The sequence below is a fragment of the Lepidochelys olivacea genome (assembly GCF_965140295.1).
Source record: "Lepidochelys olivacea isolate rLepOli2 genome assembly, chromosome: 12".
Taxonomy (NCBI): Eukaryota; Metazoa; Chordata; order Testudines; family Cheloniidae; genus Lepidochelys; species Lepidochelys olivacea.
Window position 1 is genome coordinate 29875100 of NC_140422.1, and position 21470 is coordinate 29896569.

Consider the following 21470-nt stretch of genomic DNA (forward strand, 5'->3'; position numbering starts at 1 on the left):
TTTGGTTCTAAATAGAACAAGAAGCACCTGCATGTTTGTCATTAGTCTGTGAACAACTTTTTATATCTTCCACAATCTCATTCAAGACAAAATAGTTCAGATATTTTTCACTCACCTGCGACCTTGAACCCTCCACCCTTTAAACCAGTGGTGGGCAACCTGTGGCCCATGGGCCACACGTGGCCCGTCAGTGTAAACCACTGGTGTGCCACAAGAAAGTTTGTTAACATTGATTGTCTGCAGACACGGCCACCCGCAGCTCCCAGTGGCCTCAGGTCCCCATTCCCTACCAATGGGAGCTGCGGGAAGCGGCGCGGGCCGCAGGGACATGCTGGCTGCTGCTTCCCGCAGCTTCCATTGGCCAGGAACAGTGAACCGTGGCCACTGGGAGCTGCGGGTGGCCATGCCTGCGGATAGTCAATGTAAACACTGTCTCGCGGCCCGCCAGCAGATTACTCTGACAGGCCGCAGGTTGCTCACCACTGCTTTAAACTCTTTTTTGTCATTAAAGAAAAACAAACAGGTGAGCGTGGAAAGTGGCTTAAGTAACAATAAAATAATTGCAGTTTAACTAAGGAAGACTTATGGTTTTCTTGTAGTCTAGGAACAATGGAGATATGAACTCTTACTCACTCTCCCCGTGAATTTCAGTTTACATCTGGACCTTGAGCCATTGCCCTAATGAGCAAAGAGCCATATATACTACATGGAGATCCAGCAGAGCAATGAGCTGATGATCATGTGGAACAGCTTTCCTTACCATTAGCTTTGTGCTGGATCAAGTACTGGCCTTTAAAGAACTTGCACGTTGAATTATCTCCTTTACAAACTCCACAGGCATCCAAAGCAGCTTTTGAACCAAGTCCACGGTCACACCCTACTTGCTGAAAGCAAAAGGCAGAAGTGAAGGACTCAGACACAAGGGAATTTCAGTAACAGCTGCATTTTCTATTATGGAGTAAATTGTTCACTTAAAAATGACATTGTTACTGTAAGAAACTTCAGTTTATCTTACTTCACAAATTCCATCAATGCAAACATCATGTTTGTTCTGGGAGCATAAGGTTCCATCTTTCACTTTGCTGGACATTGCAAAGAAAAAGTCAAAGTCTTCAGCTGTGCAGTACAATTTACATCTATCTTCCTCTGAAAACATGAAGAGACAAGTAGATTAGGAAAGGGATAGATAGTCATTAGGAAAGGGATAGATAATAAGACATTAAATATCATAATGTCACTATATAAAACCATGGTACACCCTGACTTTGAATACTGCATGCAGTTCTGGTCGCCCCATCTCAAAAAAGATTATATTAGAATTGGAAAAGGTGCAGAGAAGAGGAACAAAAATGATTAAGAGTATGGAACAGCTTCTCCATATAAGGAGAGATTAAAAAGACTGGGACTTTTCAGCTTGGAAAAGAGGTGACTAAGGGGGGATATGGCAGAATCATGAATGGTGCAGAGAAAGAGAATAAGGAAGTGTTATGTACTCCGTCACATAACACAAGAACCAGGGGTCACCCAATGAAATTAACAGGCAGAAGGTTTAAAACAAACAAAAGAAAGTAGTTCTTCACACAATGCACAGTCAACCTGTGGAACTCATTGCAAACTTATAACAGGGTTCAAAAAAGAACTAGATACGTTCCTGGAGGATAGGGCCATGGAGGGCTATTAGCCAAGATGGTCAGAGATGCAATCCCATGCTCTGGGTATGCCTAGCCTCTGTCTGCCAAAAGCTGGGAGTGGATGCCCAGGGATGGATCACTCAATGATTGCTTTTTCTTCTGTTCATTCCCTCTGAAGCACCTGGCATTGGCCACTGTTGGAAGACAGAATCCTGGGCTAGATGGACCATTGGTCTGACCCAGTGTGGCCGTTCTTATGTTCTTAGATACACAATGGGGTACAAAGTACTACTGTGACAGAGGTGGAGCTGCTCTGTAATAATCTAAGAATACTGCTATGTACTAATTTTATCAACTCTGCATGTGACGTGGTCAGTCAGGAAAAGTTATTGTATAACTGTGGTGGGTTATTAGAATTTCCTGTGTGACTGTATTGATCTAACTCATATTAGGGTTAATGGAATGTAATGCTTGAATTCCAGGAGAATGGTCACCACTAAGAAGACAATGGATGATGAGGATACCCCAGCACACCCTTGGAAAACAATGGGTAAAGCTATCATCTTCCAGGCTCTGACAGGGATAAATCATGCATGAAAGTTGTGCATCAAAGTTGTGAAATGGGCTACAAATGCAATAAAAAATAAGGTATTCCAAAATTTAATAAATGGGGGGAGGGGCACCAAAGACACTCCTCACTTGGGGTGCCATTTGATCTCGGGTCATCCCTACGCACAGTTAGCTGCCAATCAAGTCCTTCTTATACACAGATCACGCATTATGCCTACAAGGGAATTGATTGGTTAAATATTGGAAAATTAAATAATTGTATTGTAATGATTGCTTTTCATAGACTGGACAATATTATTGAGTCACTCGCTATCAATATTAAGCACTATGGTCAAGATTTCAAAAAACAGGAGGCTAAACTTAGACAGCTAAATCTATATTTAGGCTTCTAACTAAGGGTATGTATACACTGCAAAAAAACACCCGCGTCAGTGAGTCTCAGATCCCTGGTCTCCAGACTCAAGCTCACAGGGCTCATGCTACGGTGTTAAAAATAGAGTGTTAGATATCCCTGCTTGGGCTAGAGCTTGGGCTCTGAAACCCAGAGGTGTGTGGTGGGGCTGTGTCTCAGAGCTCAAACTCCAGCCCAGGCAGGAACACCTGCACTGCTATTTTTAGCGCTGTAATGTGACCCCGAATCTGTAGACCCAGGCTCTGAGACTTACTGAGGTCGGTGGTTTTTTGCAGTGCAGATATACCCCAGGTATTCTAATTTTCAGGACCCAGAAGTTTCCATAGAAAGTAAAAGCTGTTCAGCAGTTTTGAAAATCAGCCCACCTCCTTAAGTCTAAATACAGACTTCAGGGGAGATTTTGAAAAGCACAAATAGGGCTTTAGGTGTGTAAGTCCTATTTACTTTCAACAGTACTTGTGCTCCTAAATCCCTCTGGTGCTTTTGAATTTTTTTCTGTTAATGCCTAAAAGTAGGCTCCTATTTTTGAAAATCTTGTCCCATCTGTTTAAAATAAATGTGTCACAATGATCGTAAATATTAAACAAGATACATCATATGAAGGATTTAATGCAATAGACATTGCCACCTAGTTCTGAAACCCACTCCAACTAGATCACTCCTCTTTAGTTTTACACATTCCTCCCAGCCACAATGGTTATATCAGAATGCAGGCTTCTAAACAGTAATCAAACTACTTATAATATGTCTATATAAATAAAGATGGCTTAAATCACTGTATTCCCAGCTAATGTTGACTATCCTCAAAGAATATTTAAGCAGACCACAAATAAAAGCATATTTAAAAATATATATGTATATAAAAGTATGCCCTCTCAAGGTATTTGAAGGCAACTTCTGTGAATTGTAGACAAAGCAGCCACAATATGACCTATACCCACCACTTTCATTTAAGAAATAGCAATCACAAATATTCACTGTGCTTTGAAACTACAGGGAAGTATTTGTAGCTATTAACTATCCAATAAAATCCTAATAATGATACTGGATGTTTACAAAATTGAGGCGTATGCAGGAAAAATAAACTTAAACTTGAGCAACAGACAAGGAATATTTACTGAGTCATGAGTCTTATAAAGCCCCAGCAACAATTCTCAGGAGAATATAACAGTAGGAAACTCGAAAGGGTTGATTTACTGTTACATTTAGAAATCTAAGAACATTCCAAATGAATTAAGATTCTGGCATGTTATTGTAGGAGTTGGTGGTTCCCATATAGAGAAATTCGTGGGAAAAGGTGGTTTGTTGTTTGGGTTTCCTTTTGTTTTTTATTTTTGTTTTGTTTTAACAACAAAAAAAAGCAATATAAAACAAAAGTGAGGGAGAGCATGGTCAGGGAACAGAGGATAGAGATCTAAATTCACAATCAAAGCCAACTTTTCTGCAGGCTCTTACACATGACGTTACACCAAAGACCAAATTCATCCTTGCTAGAAAGCATGTGCAGCTCCACAGAAGTCTCTCTGGATTTCCACACATTTGAGGCGCTGCATCTGGCCCAGAGTATATCAATGAATTATAACGAGGTAGCCTGCCTCATGCAAATCATTTTGTCAATCAGAACCATGGCCAAATTACCTTCAACTTTAGTATAGGGCTTCCAACTGTAGTACCACCCACGGAAAGGCTTGCTGTTAAATTCCGCACACTGCTGGGCACGGAAATCCAGACTACTGGGTGGACATGGCTGAATATTGCAAAGCTGATAAATACGACCGGAGCCCTGACAGAACTTGCCACCGTACTGTGGCCTGCAAAGAAAGAAAAAAAAATATTTTGCAAAACCAAAAGTGGATATGATTGACACCTGTTAAATACATTCAATGACAGTTCATTAAGAAGCATCATTCTATTGACTTCTGTTGAGCTAAATATCATGACTTATTGACCCAAAAGGTTCTTATTTCTCTCAAGAGACAATGAATTTTAATCATCACCAAAACCAAGCAAAGTAGTCAACAAACGCTATCTGCTTGGATCATTATATATCCATTTAACCATGTGCCCATCTAGAAGTGAATAATGTTTTCATTGAATTAAAGTCTTGCCAGTCAGGATATTTTTATTTGCATGTATGATCTGATTGGTCAACACAATTACAGATCTCAGAATTATTGACCTGTGGAAGTAAATAGTATCAATGTACTGACTTGCTATATGCCAGTTTTCAGTCTACCGTGATCCAGGAATTCTCATGTATGCAACAATAATTATTTACCATAATAATGCTTAATAAAGGAAAATGTAACAGATAACGTAAAACGAATCAAACATACATTGAATGAACAATTGCATTCTGATATTGTTAATACTAGGATATGTAGAAATGTGCCTTTAAATAGTTACCCAGCAGCTCAATTCTTACAGGAGAACAAGGGATTGTGCACAGTTGTTTTGATGTAGGAAAGCATTTATGCACATGTTTAACTTTACACACATGTTTAAGGCACACTGACTTCAATGGACTTTAATTGTGCACTTGAATACCCTTCTGAATAGTGATGCTTTCCTAAATTTGGACTAGTACGAAGTTAAAGATATCATTAGTTTGCTATTATTCATATATTAATTATATCATTAGATTTTTAACTGCTATTGGGTGTGTATAATATAAACAAATTAAAAATGTTAGCCTTGCTCTTTTTTCAGAATGCCTGCGAGAGCTGAGCAGTTGATTACTGTATTTAGTCACCTCTCTATTCCATGCAGATCTACATAGAAATCTACTGATGTTATGGTTTCAATGTACAATTTTGCAGAGTTCCAATATACCACTGTGCCCAAAACTATGTGATTCTATTGTTGTTGTTAGTATTATTTATTTGTATTTTCATAGTACCTAGGAGCCCCAGGCATGGACCAGAACCCCATTGTGCTAGGTGCTGTACAAACACAGGACAAAAAAACAGTCCCTACCCTAAAAAGAAAAGGAGTACTTGTGGCACCTTAGAGACTAACCAATTTATTTGAGCATAAGCTTTCGTGAGCTACAGCTCACTTCATCGGATGCATACTGTGAATGCATGCATCGGATGCATGAAGTGAGCTGTAGCTCACGAAAGCTCATGCTCAAATAAATTGGTTAGTCTCTAAGGTGCCACAAGTACTCCTTTTCTTTTTGCGAATACAGACTAACACGGCTGTTACTCTGAAACCTACCCTAAAAAGCCTACAGTCTAAATATAATACATGAGAAAATAGATGGATATAGACAGATGGACAGGGGAATACAAGGAAACAATCTGACTGGATTGGTCAGCATGATAGGCTATGTTCTCAGCAAACCAGCAGCCTAACCATTGTCAAGTATTTTGTATTATTCTACTTAGCTTTGCTTCTAGTGAAAAAGATGTAAGTAGAACTATTGTTCCAATTCTGCACCTGCATACATTTGTCTAATGATGGTTTAAAATGTTAGGGAAAATATACACTTGGAATGTATGTTATGGTCTTTTAGTGAATGGCTTGGCTATGTTACACATACATCAAGGGAAACACTTTCAGAATAATGTACCTGGTGCAGTATTTGTACAGTTCCTAACTAGGATAATGGGAGTAGTTTGTTTAAATCCCTACACACTGTATTATAAATGTACCCCATGTCCAGTATATCTTGTAACTTATGTTAACACACTTTCCTGTTGAATCCATTGTGGAGTGATGCTGAGGGGACAACTAGGTAAAATATGGATAAGAGATTCCAGGTGCATTTTGCAATTATATTTTTATACTATTTGCTTATTCCTATATTCTAATCCTCATACATTTGTAAAACAAGCTGGAGTCTGTTTTCATGTCTTGAATCAGCATTACTGCTTTGAAGGCAATACAATAGCTGGCTTTTTCAGAAGTCTTTAGTGAATACTGGACAACAGAAGAGTCTCTCAAAGGAAGTGGTGGAAATCCATCTGTTAGCCCATTTAAAACTGGGCAGAGCACTAGGGAAATGTGCTGTAGGGAACAATCTTGCACTGACCTCACCCGAGGGCTGGACTAGAATTGTTACTAGCCATCTTAACACTGGGCCTATAGTGAATTAGGGCACGCTTCCCATCCTGATTGGCAGCCGTTCAGTTCAGCCAAAACTATTCTTCAGTTCAGAGAGAATATATGTTGACTCAGTTTTGCCTGAGTAAAGTAGGAAAAGTTGTTGGGCCCATACTAATTTCTGTTCAGACACCTTTCCTTTACAGCATGTATGATTTCTTTTAGTTCCTCTGGCCTAGGGAACAAGCCTCTCTATATGTAAGCAGGGGAAAGGAAGCAAGTCCCTGCCCAAGTACAAGCCACCAAACAAGCAAAATAACAGAGTCATTTAGGGTTAAATTGTGGCTTTTAGCCCCAGCCCTGCATTTGAGGATGGTAAAAAGTTCCACCAACCTAGAGGAGCACTGAGAGAAGCATTCTAGTTTTCCATTTGTGCTACAGAACTTTAAATGGTGCAGTATACTCCACTCTCTGCCAAACTGCTAGTCAGTGAGTAAGCGGGAGGCAGGGTATGGGTAGGGTTCTGCTTTCTCCTCACCTGTCTCTGCCCCTTATCAACGAGTCACTCCCAGAGGGGAAAAACTAATTAGAAGACCCCCTCACCTGTGGGAAGCCCTTACATGGGCTGTCCAAGAGGACTGGAGTGCTAAGTAAGGGCTAACCACAATCTAACCCTGCGCTGTTACTATGTGGAAGGGGTAATCTTTACAAAAAGAAGGCTGGCTGTGTTGTCCTATGGATGTTCGGGACGCAGAGAGGCTAAGCACAGAGATTTACATGTAAATCTCAATGTACTAATCAATTCATATTATTGTTGTTGTTTTTATTTATTTAGCAGAACCAAATAGTTTGCTACACACCTCACAATACAAATAGGAGTGCACAGTCTCTGTCCAAAGTGCTTACAATTGAAGGCCCTGATCCACACAAACACATTCATAACTTTACACATAGGAGTAAAGTTACTCGCGTGTCTAGGTGTTTTCTGGATTCAGACAATGGAAGAACAAAGGGGATACCAAAACACGCAAGCAGTTTTGAAGTTGGGGCTGCAGAGAATAGACTCCAAAGACTAATTTATAAACCATCTCAAAGAGTCCAAGCACAAAGACTCCAATAAATGTACTAATAAATAACACAATTAATAAAAGACCTAAGGTATTAAAATACTATTAGTGTGGCTTAAATGAATTTGCCCATCTGCAATACCCATAGCAAAGCCAATGCCTCCACTCCAAAACTATTTTAAGCAGCCCTAGCGGTGTATATATATGTGTTACCATATGCACATTCCATCATTATAGTAGTAGCTAAATGATTGATTATGAAGTCACATCTTCTGCAAAAAACAAAAACAAATAGACATGTAGTCAATACCTTGTTGGAGCAGATGTGACAATAATTAAAAGATCTGGGATGACTACTCACTTGAAGCTGAAAGATGGAATACAAACAATACACTGCAATGATGTGTACACTGCTCTTTACAGAGATGCTGTTCAATGCAGGACAATTAATAACGGTGACTAGACCATGAAGTGCTGGCTCCCAAGTCCTTCAAATTTTGGAATAGTTTACATCTAGATGTGCACACTTCAGCATTGGCCTAAATGCTATTAATAGTATTACAATGCTAAAGTATCATTTTTTCCTATATGAAGTCAATGGTCTACAAAATTCTTTCATGGTCCTTATAAAATTTGATTAGTTACTGTTTCAAACTGCATTATTACTTTAAATTTTCAGTGCTTGTGATCATTCTTAAAATAATTGAATACAAAAGAATAAAAAGTTGTTTTAGTTAATAAATAATTCTTATTTTAGTCTTTTTATTACGCACATGCCTAAAACTGTATTCTAATATTTTTAGCAACCAGTGCACAATTATGAAGCAGGTAGGAAAGGACACAATCCCACCAATATGATTTAGGTATTAACTTAAATCTCTTGGGCACTATTTAGGCTCTTTACCAGCTGAACTATTAAATTATGTAATCTATTTCTTGGGAAACTATCTTAATTGTAAAATGTTGTGATGTATGAAAACCAGATCCCTGAAATTATGCTGTGGCAATTTATACAAGCGTAATGAGTTTAGCAAATCTGCATAGCTCTCAGTATACTATAGCTGACCTCAGTAGGTGTTTGGTACTGTAAATTCATGCTTACCTCAGACAGTCATTCAGACTATGTTTCAGCAGACTGTAGAGCAGGACCACAGTGACTGTCTTACAAGCATCAACAAAAAGGAAATTGAATTGGTTGGGTATTATTTACAGGAAGAGACTCATACTCACACACAGACGTGTGCGCGCACACAGGACGAGATTTTCAAAACCAGGAATCTAAATGTATTTCATATTTAAGCTCCAAATAAGTGATCTGATCTTTAAACTCACTGAACATCCAGTAGTTCCTACTGAAGTCATTGGAGACTCAATGCTTTTGAAAATCAGGCCATGTATTTAGAAGACCTATTTTGAGGGCTGAAATGAAGCTTCAGTGGGGCATACTCATGATGCTGAAGACTGAATTTCACCAACAGAGTTAAGGCTAAATTCGCTGAATGCCTTGGTGTCATCCAAAACCTTTGAAAAATCTAAGTGGGAGAAACAAATTTAGTTTTCCACACGCAGTTTGGATTTGGGAAACAGAAATGGATTTCGGGAATTTTGAAGATTTACATCAGAATCATTAGGATTTCATGCCTGTGCACATGCACAGAATACAGTGAATGTGTCGTCATTGTTTTTAACTGTGTTTCCACAGTGTAACTAGCTAAAGACTCTTTCCAATGAATTCACCTTTATTTTAAAATCACTATTGGTCAGGGATGTGAAATACATCTATATGTATATTTGTTCATCCTGGAACAGGATGTTCTGTAGACAGTGTTTTTTATAGTGTTGGGGTTTCATAAGTCTAATTCTGATAGAGATTTTACAGTTAGTCCTCTTGGCTCTAAGTGAAGTATCACTAACCTAATGTAATTAGAGTAGGCAGAGACAAGATCAAGTACTGGCACTGAACATAACATGTTCATACCAGAGTCCATAACACACATTTCTTAATTATGGTTTAAATACAATATACTGCAGTCACACACGGTTCCAGTTGGAATGGTTTACTTATAACACTGGCTAAAATGTAAGTCAAAGTACTCAAGCTAGTTGAAACATTTCAATTAGTAGAGGTCCCCCTTCTATATTCTATGCTGTGCCGAGATAGCCATACAAGAACTTGAGAAAAGAGCACTAAGTAGATAGATAGATGGTATATACATAGATCCCATGGAAACTTCAGCATAAAAACTAACATCTATCTACCTGCATTAAAATTGTGATACAAATGGACCAATGTAAAAAAAAAATCAAATGTTTATGTGACTCTCCATTGAGAATCCATTTGTGCACGTCTAGAGACTGCTGTGAATTCATATATACCATGAATCCTGTGTCTATCCAATAACACGGAGACACAACAGAAAAAGTTAAGCAAGTGCCCTGCCACAGATTTTTTAAGGATTAGTTCCATTAATTGAAGGGCAACAGAGACTGTTATCACTAAGCCACATGTTCCCATACTATAAAATGTGAAGTGTGAATATTGCTACTTTCATATTATATAGGAGGTGTGTATGCTACTTTACAGTTTCATATAAAATCTGTCATTCTTTGTCTTTTTATTGGCCATGGTTTAAATAATCATTTCATGGGCTGCGATGGAGAGTATGTGTGTCTATGCCTGTCTAGAGATGTGTCCAGAATAAACCAGTGAACCATTTTTTTTCCTGCAAGCTAAACTGAATTGAATACTTGAAAAAGATGTTGGATTGATCGCCCTTTGTCACTCATCTGAACTGGCAATTCTAAGCCATGAGAGGGTTTTTGCAATCTACAGGCCAATGTAATCTTTGCCTTTTGGACAGAAATGCCAATTAAGGTACAGATTAGTGAAAGCTGGGAAGGCAGTGTGGGAGCATGTACACTATATAACAGTAAAATGTATATATTAAAACAGACATTAGAGCTACTTTAAAACTATAGCTGGTCAAAAAATGGTTGTTGTTTTTTTCCAAAATTTTGTCCCTTTTTTATTCTAAACATTTTGATACGTTTCAACCAGTTCTATTTAAAACTCAGTCATGCCTGATCAAAAATCTATTGATGTCAATGGGTGTCTATTCACTTATGTCAGTGGGCTTTGGACAGGCCCTTAGTTCCTGATATCGGAATATCTCCATCTTTCACAGCTCTCCATCCTACTGATTTGTAACTGACTGCTCACAGTGTACTGTGGAGCTCTCCGAGAGTCTCAGAAGGAGACCCCATGTGAATTTGCAACAAAATCTACTCTTTCCCCTTTTTTGTTATAATATCAGAAATAATTATTATAAAAATAATACCTTTCCACAGCAATGTCTTACTTTGGGTTATTGCAGTGTCTCTCTTGATAGGTGACTCCACCTCCACAGGTCCGAGAACACTTGGACCACTCGGACCACGCAGCCCATTGGCCGTTAACAGGCTTGGGTCCATGATCGCCATATCTGACACATTGACCTCTTCGACACCACTGTCAAAAGAATGTCAACAAATGTTCCGTCACAGCTGGTGCTACCTAGTAAGCTGCTGAGAAGAAAAGACCCAGGTGCCAATCCTGCCATCACTTAAGTATTCATTTAATTCTATATAAATTAGAAGTCCCATTGAATTCAAGTGTTAGCAGGATTGGGGCCCTGAGTAGTACCAAGATAAATAAGATGACATACAAAGAAAAACTCTAGCACTTGTCTAGCTTTGAGACTCTGCCTACGTTGAGGACCACATTTTCAAAAGTGGTCTTTAATTTGGCGTGCTTCAATTTTGGATGGCCAACTCCAGACACCCTATGTCTGATTTTCAGAAGTGATGAGTACCAAAAACTCCAGCTGATGTTAACAGCTGCTGTGGGTGCATAGCACCCTAAAACAGCCCCAGACATTCAGAGTTGGGCATATAAAAATTAGAAGCCATTTTCCCCTCTAGCTACTAATTTACTGTTATTGCAATACGAGAAAGGGGGAAATGAAGAAAGATACTCAAATATAGCAAGGAAACAAATCAGGCTCTTGAAAATTACAATATCTAATACAAATTACCAATTACAGTAAAATAAACTATCAGTAATTATTGAATCACATGCACTAATAGCAACGATTATTATCTCTCATACTTGCAATTACAGTATCATGGTAAAGCAAATGAACGTAGACTCAGACTCCTTCCAATAGGCTGATCAATAAAGATAATACATCTATAGACTATGAGCCAAATGCATTCCCGGCATAAGCAGCTACAGTAAAATATATGCTGCTTCTGGCATGCCTGAATTTGCAGCCTTCATCTAACTCCTATTAAAAGCATTGGATGTTTTTCAGCATCTTAAATGAAAGTTGCAGTTGGCCCTTGGTCCACTGTATTCTAATACGAGTTAGAATACTGTAGCTCCACTAATTAAGTTACTTACCATACTTATGCCACAAGCTGTCCCTTCCGCGGCTGGCATGAACTTTGTCTCACATCTATGACCTACTTTATGACACCAGAGTGATTTGCATATATCCTAGAAAAAAATCAGAGAATTCCCCCATTGTATGCTGATGTCGAGAAGTTTTCATGAGTGACACTTCATCAAAGCATTCCTTTGCTATCACAAAAGCCCTATGAATTAGACCCATTTCTGAACAAAGAACTAGTTCTACATTGTATAGCATAATGATTACTTGCTGGTCTACTGACTTCATATTTCTAGAACATTTTCAAGTTTGGTTCTCTGATTATTTTCTTGTCTTTTCAAGGTGAGACTATAAAAGAACCAAATAGCTATTAAAACTCCAAGGGCACAACATGAACAACTCTACAGGCCTTCTAAAACTGCGGAGGGAATCAATTTTCTTGAAACACACATGAAATGTTTGGAAAGACTGTGTAGAAAAAAATTGTTGTCACCTGGCAAAATGCTGGTTAACATAAAATAATCCCAAATGTTGCAGCAGAGCCATAATAATAATAATAAATAAATAATAATGACAACACATCTTCAGAATGGCCATATTGTGATTTTAACAGAACACCTTTCTTAAAGAAATCGAAGAGACTGGAACAGCCACCTGCGTAAATATTGGATTAATATGACTACATCCTACATCAAAAAGCTAAGGATGGAAAGCTGCATTTTTATTACTCCAAAATAATCTTCTCATGAGGAGCTAGATTGCGCCAGGCCTTTTTGCAAATGCATAAGGACTGAAGGAGCATATAAAATCTTCCTTTCCTTGCACCCTCTGTACAAGTGACACAATTGCAGCACTTAGTTTCCCCTGAGTTGTAGCCACACCACCCTGGTCCCTGGAGAAAAGAGCATGCTGTAGCATCCTAATGGATGGTGAAGCTTGTGCATTCAACCTGCACTTCTTGTAGATCCTGGAAAGATTTTGCATCTCAGAGGCACAGTCCCTTCTGAAGCTCCCTCTGGGGTTGTGCAACTCCCTAACAGGCTCGAACCTTCAGAGCATATGACAAGCATGCCAAGCAATTTCAGGTTCAAAAATAATCCAGACCTTGTTGCTCATTGTACTACTTGCACTCATTTATAGAACATTACAGTTTTCTAATGTCAGTTCTAACTTTGTTAAAAAATATTAAGAGGTACCTTCACAAAACTGAGGTTGCATAGTTTTGCTTTCATTCCAAATTGCCATTTGCACTGGGTATCAGCATCATAGATCTGCCCTGGCAGTTTATCAGGGTATTTATATTGTCCTGTTTGTTTAGGTTCATCAATCAGGCAAGCAGCTTGAGCTGTACTACAATGAGAATGTATATTTATTAATCATGATGTTGATCTTTTTTATGAAAAATACTTTTATTTGCTAGAGAACAGCAAAAACACATGCTATTGCATACAGTACCTTTCTCTAGCTTTGTAGGCATGCACTGAATGAGAATATTTGCTGCAGGAGCCAAGAGATGTTGACTTCTCCTTGGTAGCCTGACCTGCAAAGTTTTAGGAAGCAGGAATTTCCAGGCTCTAGGATTATGGTAATTTTAGGTATAAATGGTGTCAATTTCCTATTCTCCCTTCCTTATGTGAGTGTAACCAAGAGCAAGGAGATCTCCCTAGACTACGCTTTCCAGAAGTGGAACCCATATGTGCAGTGTCTCATTTCTGCGTATTCTTCATGTGAAAGGCCACACAAAAGGCCACAGTGTTTTAATTGAGAGACCAATCAGCATTGTTTTGGTTTTTTTTGCTGGTTGGGCACACGTTAACACCAAAATTACATATTATTATCCATCATTCTTCCTCCTTAGTGCTTTTGGTTCCGTGAGTATGGAAGTTCAATCTACCTACAGTTTGTCGTCCAACTATGCGTCTGTTGGACCATACTAAATGCTTGAATACCCCAAAGTGGATTAATAAGTTTCCTATAGCAATATTACTTATTGTGGCTGAGAAAATCACCCCAAACTCTATCATCTTTCCTTTCCCCTGATCTGGTAAACCAGTTTGGTATCTAAGTGTCCGCTCCTATATTCAATGGCAATGTATGCATATTATGCCATTGTGGGGTTCATGTAATAAAAGCAAGAACTTATATTGCAGAGATTGCAATTCTGGTGATTCTAAATGCTAGAACTAAAGGCTGCTCCTTTATCAGCATACAGGTTTGTACCATAAGGGAAATAATGGGATACCATTTTTTTTCAGCAGCTCTGTAAAATACGCTTATTGAAAGCATGGCAATCAGCTATGACTAGGTCAGGAAAAAATCCACAAATATTCATTCATTTCCACAGTCAACACCCTTCTTATATTCACTTTTCACTAATATTCTAATAAACCTGTTTGACAATAATGTTTGGGGAAAGAATGAAATGCAAGTGAATATTGCAGCATATTCACAGACAGCCAGCACAAAGGCCTATAGTACCACTTATGTCCCATACAAACCAAAGTTTGTGGGCTCATCTGGTACACTGGTTTTGTATTGGCCTTTTTCACAGAGATGAAATCCATACCAAAGTTAAATTTTAATTTCTAATCATGAGTATTTGCACCAGAAAGCCAATTGTAAGAGTTGCCACCCTCCTATAGAAGATCCTGACTTATATCTGACCTACCTGAGGAATTTATTGAGATACTGCCTGCTGCATACAGACCAGGAAAACACCCCATTGTTTCCTGTAAGCGTGGGAGACATAATGTTACCTTCGGCTTTTCTACAGGGATTTCCTTCTCCATCGTGAATCATGCCAAAGCTAGAAAGAGAACCACAAATGAGAGGGGCACCAGAAACAAAATGCCAGAAACAAGAGACAGCTTTTAAGGAGAAAGAGACGCTGTTATTTTATGCAATAATTCTATCAACAAAGTCCACAAAGGGATGAAAAAATGTACAAGCCAGAAATAAATGAACACAACAATGGTCACTAGTCAAGCCCAGGTTGATAGAGATTGAAATTTATTTTTGCAGTACAGTACATGGAACCGGACAAAGAAGGTTGAGTTTCAGGGGAAATCTAGTTTGGTGAGGCATCAGGGGTTCAGGAACATAAATCAAACCCCCAGGCTGCCAGTACACAAACACCAGAACATCAGCATGTAACACCAGCATCTCAGCCTGCTTAATAAAGTTCTCTTTCCTGCACATCAGTTTGCTAATGAAACAATTGTCAGCTGTTTGGTGGCCCATGCAGAATAAGGTGCTGGGCTCATTCCTCTGCTCAGGGGAGATTATTTTTTTCCTCACACCACAGTACCTACTGCAATTGCTAACACATCTACTGTGGACTGAGTTATGCTAGTGGTGAACTGAACTCTTATTCACAAGTGGACATGTTAAATCTGCAACACAAATCCCTGGGTGCAGTACTGGCCCCACTGAATTCAATAGCAAAACTCCCACTAACTGGGGCCAGAATTTCACCCCGTATGTCTCTTTTCAGCTTACGAGACACTGAATCTTCACAGTCTATTTATAGAGAACCTTCATCCTGCCACACTAATTTGAGGGGGTAACCAAACATATTCAACTACCGTCAAATATGAACCAAAATGCAACAGAGGCAGTGTGACTAGTGGATAGAGCACTGGACTGGGGGTCAGAAGACCTGTTCTATTTAGGTACATCTACACTACATTGTAAACTTGGGTCTGGGAACTTGCTTGTACGTGCACACTGCATGGTAAACTTGGGCTTACAATTGCTGGATTCAGGTCTCACGGCTGTGCTAATTCATCCATGCTGCAAAACGACAGGGCTTGGACCGGAGTCACAGCAGAACTTGGGCTCTGACTCACGCCCCCAGCAGGGTCCTAGGACCCAGGCCCTGAGTGCTTGCTAACCTGAGTCAGACTGATCTGTGTGTGGATGGAAGGGAGACTTATGCTCAAACCTGAGTCAGAGCCCAAGCTTAGAGTGCCTCTGCCACTGACCCAATCTGGGACCTTGGGAGATTCACTTCTCCTTTCATTATCCTGCTTTCCCATTCCTCCAATAGTACATCTTGTCTGTTTAGACTGTACCTCTTTGGAGGAGGGAATGTCTCTTACTAGATGTTTTGCCAGATGTCTAGGCAATAGTACCCTGATTTGAATATGGTAGGTACTACCATAATATAAATAATAATAAGCAATAATAAAACGTCCATTAAAATGCTAAATGTGGAATTTATGGCTACACAAAAGTTAATAGTTTCACATCTTTCTAATTCTCTACTTTATATTTATTTTATATATGGTACATCTGAGAATTTCAGTGTGTTTTGAAAAGAAATTTCACGGTCTCCTACTTCAGTTCGTGCATTGGCAGTTTTGAGCATGTAATGGGTGTGTGCGGGGGAGGGAGGGAAGACTAGATGCTCAGCTGCTGTAAATCAGTGTAGGCCCATCAAAGTCACCAGACCGCTTCCACCAGCTGAGCATCTGGCCCTGCTGAGAAAATTGTTCACTTAGCAAATGGACAAAAAATCCCAGTTGAGCAAATATTTTATTAATAGTTAGTGGAATAAAAATTTAGTTCACTTGCTTTGCAGCCAAAGAATCCACGGATTTAATGCTCAATGACACAATAGATCATCGACTCCCCAAAGAGCTATTAAACGCTCAGGTAAAAACATAAACTATTTAAAGAAGACCATAAAAATGTTTAACAATAATAGCCATTCTCAAGGATCTCAGTGTGATCTACCGAGTATATAATACACATAGTAAGAAATCCTTAGTTTAGTATTTTCACAATAAACCTCAGCAACTTCAGAACAATCACACCAGTTTATCAGATACACACTGTGTGCTTTAATGAATCCTGTATTTATAGTCAGGATCATTAGGGATTAGAAAAGCAGAAGGTTTTGGACAGAGGTCTGAAATTTCCCCAAGTCTGGAGGTTCACTGTAGAGAGAGGAGCAAAAACAAAGTTCAGACTTCTATCTGGATCAGTACTTTCCCCTAATGTCAATGGGACCAAGATCGGGGGAGGAGGGGTCAGATACTGTGTGACTTGAAAAGACACTGAATGCACAAGGGACTGTGCCGACTCCTATGAATGAGTACTGCTCTGTCATGTGAGCAATACTTTGAAATGACCTGAACTTACAGACGTTCCCATGGGGTATTGTTTTCTTTTTTGCTCTCAGTAGTCTTGAATAATGGAAATTTTCATATAAATGTTAAAATGTTAAATAATATGTTAAAATAAATGAAGATTCTTGCTTAAAACCATTCTAAACTGCGGATTACAGGGCCAGATCCTCAGCTATATTTGTGCTTTGCACTTCTCTAGCAGTACAAACCTGCCCTAAAGTTGATAAATCCCGCTACAGGAGTACTCTCCCTGTACAGGGTAGGGAAATTCCATTGCATTGGTCAATCATATGTAAAGGATCACATTCTGTTCTTACATAATCTCATTCAGCCCCATTTCACACAGTGATATAGGCCACTCGTTTCTATAATGCACAGCTTTGCAACTTTTAAGCAATGCATGCCCATGAGCCCCATTAGTAAAACTAAACCAGGTACACTTGTTCATTGATAGATTTTTTTCATACCTGTGAATCACCATTTCACAAATGCAAATCTTTAGCGTGTACCTGGAGCTGTTAATTAAACTGAGATTACATTAGTAGTAACTTTGATTTTCAGAAGGAAGTATTATTAATATTTAATTTAATATTGCTAATATTAAAGTCCATTGCATTTATATGATGAAATCTTGTATTTGTTTCAAATGCACTTTCCCACCTAGTATTGCTACTTGATTGTCAATAAGATCATCAGGCAATATTTCTAAGGATAGTCTGCTTCCAGGCACCATTGCTACCAAATTCTGCTTTTCCCATACAAAGCTCTTTCAGGAACACAAGCTTGGATGAATGATAGCAGGGAAATTTTCTACCTGTTATTGCAGAGTAAAGATGGCAATCTTTCCAGGATGCTATATTTATTTAGTTTGGAAAGACATCCTTCCTGTCAGGATGCAGAAATACAGAAGTAATCAAAGAGAAGCCAAAGAATATAAAGATTAGAAAAGCAGGAGAGATGACAAGCAAAACTTAACAGCTACAAATATATTATTTAAAAGAGAATGAAGAAAACAAACAAGAAGGAAAGAGAATTAAGATACGAGAAGAATAATTCTAGAACAGCATGCCATATAAGGAGTAACTCTACTGAAATCAGTAGAGTTATGCTGATGTAAGTGAGGAGAATCAGGCCCTATATATTTTACTTATTTGGTCCCATTGAAATCACTGGCAAAACTCCCACTGACTTCATTAAGAGATGGATTATTCCTTAATTCCTTATTTCCCTTCAGATGTACAGAAACCTGTGAAAGGGACGCTCATGTAGACATTAGGTCATAGTGTATGCTGGAAAGTATATTTATACAATGAAAACTGAATAGCCCCAGTTCAGTCATGCAGAATCAGAGGGATTCATGTAACAACTGAACAGCAGAATCCAGTACCGCTGTCATTGACAAAGGAAAAGTTCTGAATAGATACTCTATGTCAACATCTAAGAGAATAGAAGATCAATGGCAGGCACCTAATGTTAGTGGCAGAAGATCAGCAGATGTTAGAAAATATGGGACGAATTCCTACTATAGAAATAAAAGTCCAGTGGAAATACCTGCAAGAAGGTGACAAGTGGCCTGAGAACCTCTAGAAAGACTACCTTCCACCAAATCTTACCCTAAATGGGGAGGAGTAAGAGGCAAAGGAGGATGGTAGGGAAATGGCTACTAAACCCTATGAATCCCAGGATCTGCTGAGACAGAGATCATTCAATCACGCACAAAGGGGCTGTTCCTCCACACTGCTATCTGCTGTGTCCCTTCCTTCTACGGCAAGACCTAAGCAGTCAATCCTCCACCGGGACAAGATCTCCCTCCCTGGGGGAGTATACTTGTGCTGTACAGTTACTTCAGGCACTTCAGGCAAGATTCACTTTGGCACAGCTATCAACTAGAATAGCCACAACAAGAAGGAAGAACAGCATCACGGGCATCAGTTCCTCCACTTACCACTCCAGGATACTCCCCTCACATCCCAGGGAGCCCTAATTCTTACTCAGCAGAGGAGATTCCATAGAATCCCACAGAGGTAAGAACAGTGACATGCAAGTGGCATTGGTCCCCCTTTTTGTGTTCCGCAGGCAAGATATGCCACAGTAGGGTCTCCTCAACTCACGGCAGCTGAGTGGATGATCATGACTTAGACTTATGGTGATTACAAAATATGACACATTGGTTGTATTCTAACAAGATGCATATATAAAATGGGAACAGAATCCAGGAGCTCTAACGGTCCCCTGTTCTAACCACATGACCCCTCTCTGTAAATGATCTATAGAATTTTTCAGTGGGGTATCAGCTTTTTCATAATCGCAGCAGACATTCAGTTTCCGTTCATTGATATGTTTATCCATAATATAGATACAGGAGGGAAAGATTTATCTATAATATAAATAAACTTATATATCTATAATATATATATAGGGGGAAGGACTCACGAGAAAAATAGCTTACTTGTGTCCGGATTCATGAGCAATAGTAAAAGCCAAGCCAAGCCCTGTATCTTCATTGATGGTACAGCTACGGTATTTACTGCACATGCCACTAATAGGGGCAAAGCCTGGGGAAGGAGGAAAGGCAGAAGAGATGTTATTTCAAGTACTGTAAGATACATACATCTCATTGTGATGGATACTACATGTTTTCATGAGTACATGCTTATTTTGATGTGTGAGGAAAGTTCAGTTCATTTTGGAGCACCAGGAATTGTAGGCAGAGCTACATTTAACAAAAAAGGGAGTGTTGTATAGAGAAGTGCACACATGTGCCTATACACACATCGATATATGCACACACTGGGCCCAATCCAGAAGGAATTCATTCTGTAGATGCTGGCCTACACAAGTTTTAACACAGGCTCATTTTTAGTGCAGGTGACTCAACCTCAGTCAAGTCAGCTGACAAAGCCATTTAAAAGGGGACAGCTCCTTTCTGAAGGTCACTCAGGGATAACAAAGAAGGTCCATGTGGCCCAGATGTATTTTTGAAATGCAAAATGAGATCAGTGGTGGAGAAAATTTCCTGACTGCAGTAGAGATCCTAAAATATGTCTTTTGAAGGTCTCTCTGGCAGTGGCCAAAATACTGGCAATATGGGTTTTTTTAAGTTTTTTAAAGTTTTAAAAGAAAAAACTAACACTCTTGTATAGAGCTTTTCAGTAGATCTCAAAGCACCTCACAGTCTTTAATGGGTTTATTCTCATAGCACCTCCGTGACGTAGGGAAGTGCATTTAGCCTCTCTGTGCCCAAGTTTCCTACCTGTAAAATGGGAATTCTCCCCATTTCAGAAGTGGGGAACTTGGACCCAGTGAGGCAAAAAGACACACATAAGGTCACACAAGAAGTCTGTGGCAGGGCAGGGAACTGAACGTGATTCTCCCAAGTCCTAGGCTAGTTCTCTAATGGCTGGACCATCCTTCCTCTCATTAACATGTTACTTTCCACCTTGACTGTTCCTTTACCACATCTTCAAACATTCTCATTAGCCACAAAATTGGGATTTCTTTATTTTATTAATCGAGATGCTGTCAGTTGACATTCATCAGTTTTGCAGAGCATATTTTCTTACCATACCTAAAGTGTCACAGGGTTCATTTTTCCAAGAGCAGATATCAAATCCTGTAAGCAAGATGGCATGGTCGTGACGCTTTCCATTCTTTCCAACCAGAGCAGATTGCCACTGACAAAAGCTATTTAATGACTGGTCCGCGTGATGGTTGATCATTAATCCACCCTACAGATATTTCATAGACACAGAAATAAGATGCTTCTACCGGCAGCTGAGGAAGGTGATTGAAGGAAGAAGAACTGGGGTCGGGGTTGGAGGAAGGGGAATTACTTTAGTTATATGACTAGATGTGAAGAAATGTCACCTCTCCATTTCCTATGTCACTATATATTTGACACACCTGCCTGAAATAACTATTTCAAGTCAATCAATCAATCATAATTATAAAATGAACCTGAAGAAACTCAGACCCAGGGATATTTTCTAAGGCACGGATGGAGTTTAGGTGTCCAATTCCCACTGACTTTCAGTAGGAGTTGGACACGTAACTGTGCCTTTGAAAATTCCCCAACAGTATTTCAATAGCAAGAGGCGATTCATAAACTCTTTTAAACTTTAATTGCAATCTGAATGATTTTGGGGCTTGGCTTCCCCTTTTAGAAATCATTTCACTTGTGA

At 39.2% G+C, this 21470-nt stretch overlaps 1 protein-coding gene across 2 annotated transcripts in view; it reads right to left on the reverse strand.

Annotated features, from left to right (window-relative positions):
• Positions 1-21470, reverse strand: part of ADAMTS18 (ADAM metallopeptidase with thrombospondin type 1 motif 18) — a 96234-nt gene that overhangs the window by 34509 nt on the left and 40255 nt on the right. For both annotated transcript variants that reach the window (XM_084644444.1, XM_084644443.1), the window contains 9 exons: positions 20858-21017; positions 19739-19844; positions 14826-14963; positions 13354-13507; positions 12169-12264; positions 11087-11235; positions 4252-4424; positions 1016-1146; positions 761-884 (listed from right to left, as the gene is read on the reverse strand). In XM_084644444.1, coding sequence (XP_084500570.1) covers positions 761-884; positions 1016-1146; positions 4252-4424; positions 11087-11235; positions 12169-12264; positions 13354-13507; positions 14826-14963; positions 19739-19844; positions 20858-21017 — 1231 coding nt within the window. The remainder of the gene's footprint in view (positions 1-760; positions 885-1015; positions 1147-4251; positions 4425-11086; positions 11236-12168; positions 12265-13353; positions 13508-14825; positions 14964-19738; positions 19845-20857; positions 21018-21470) is intronic.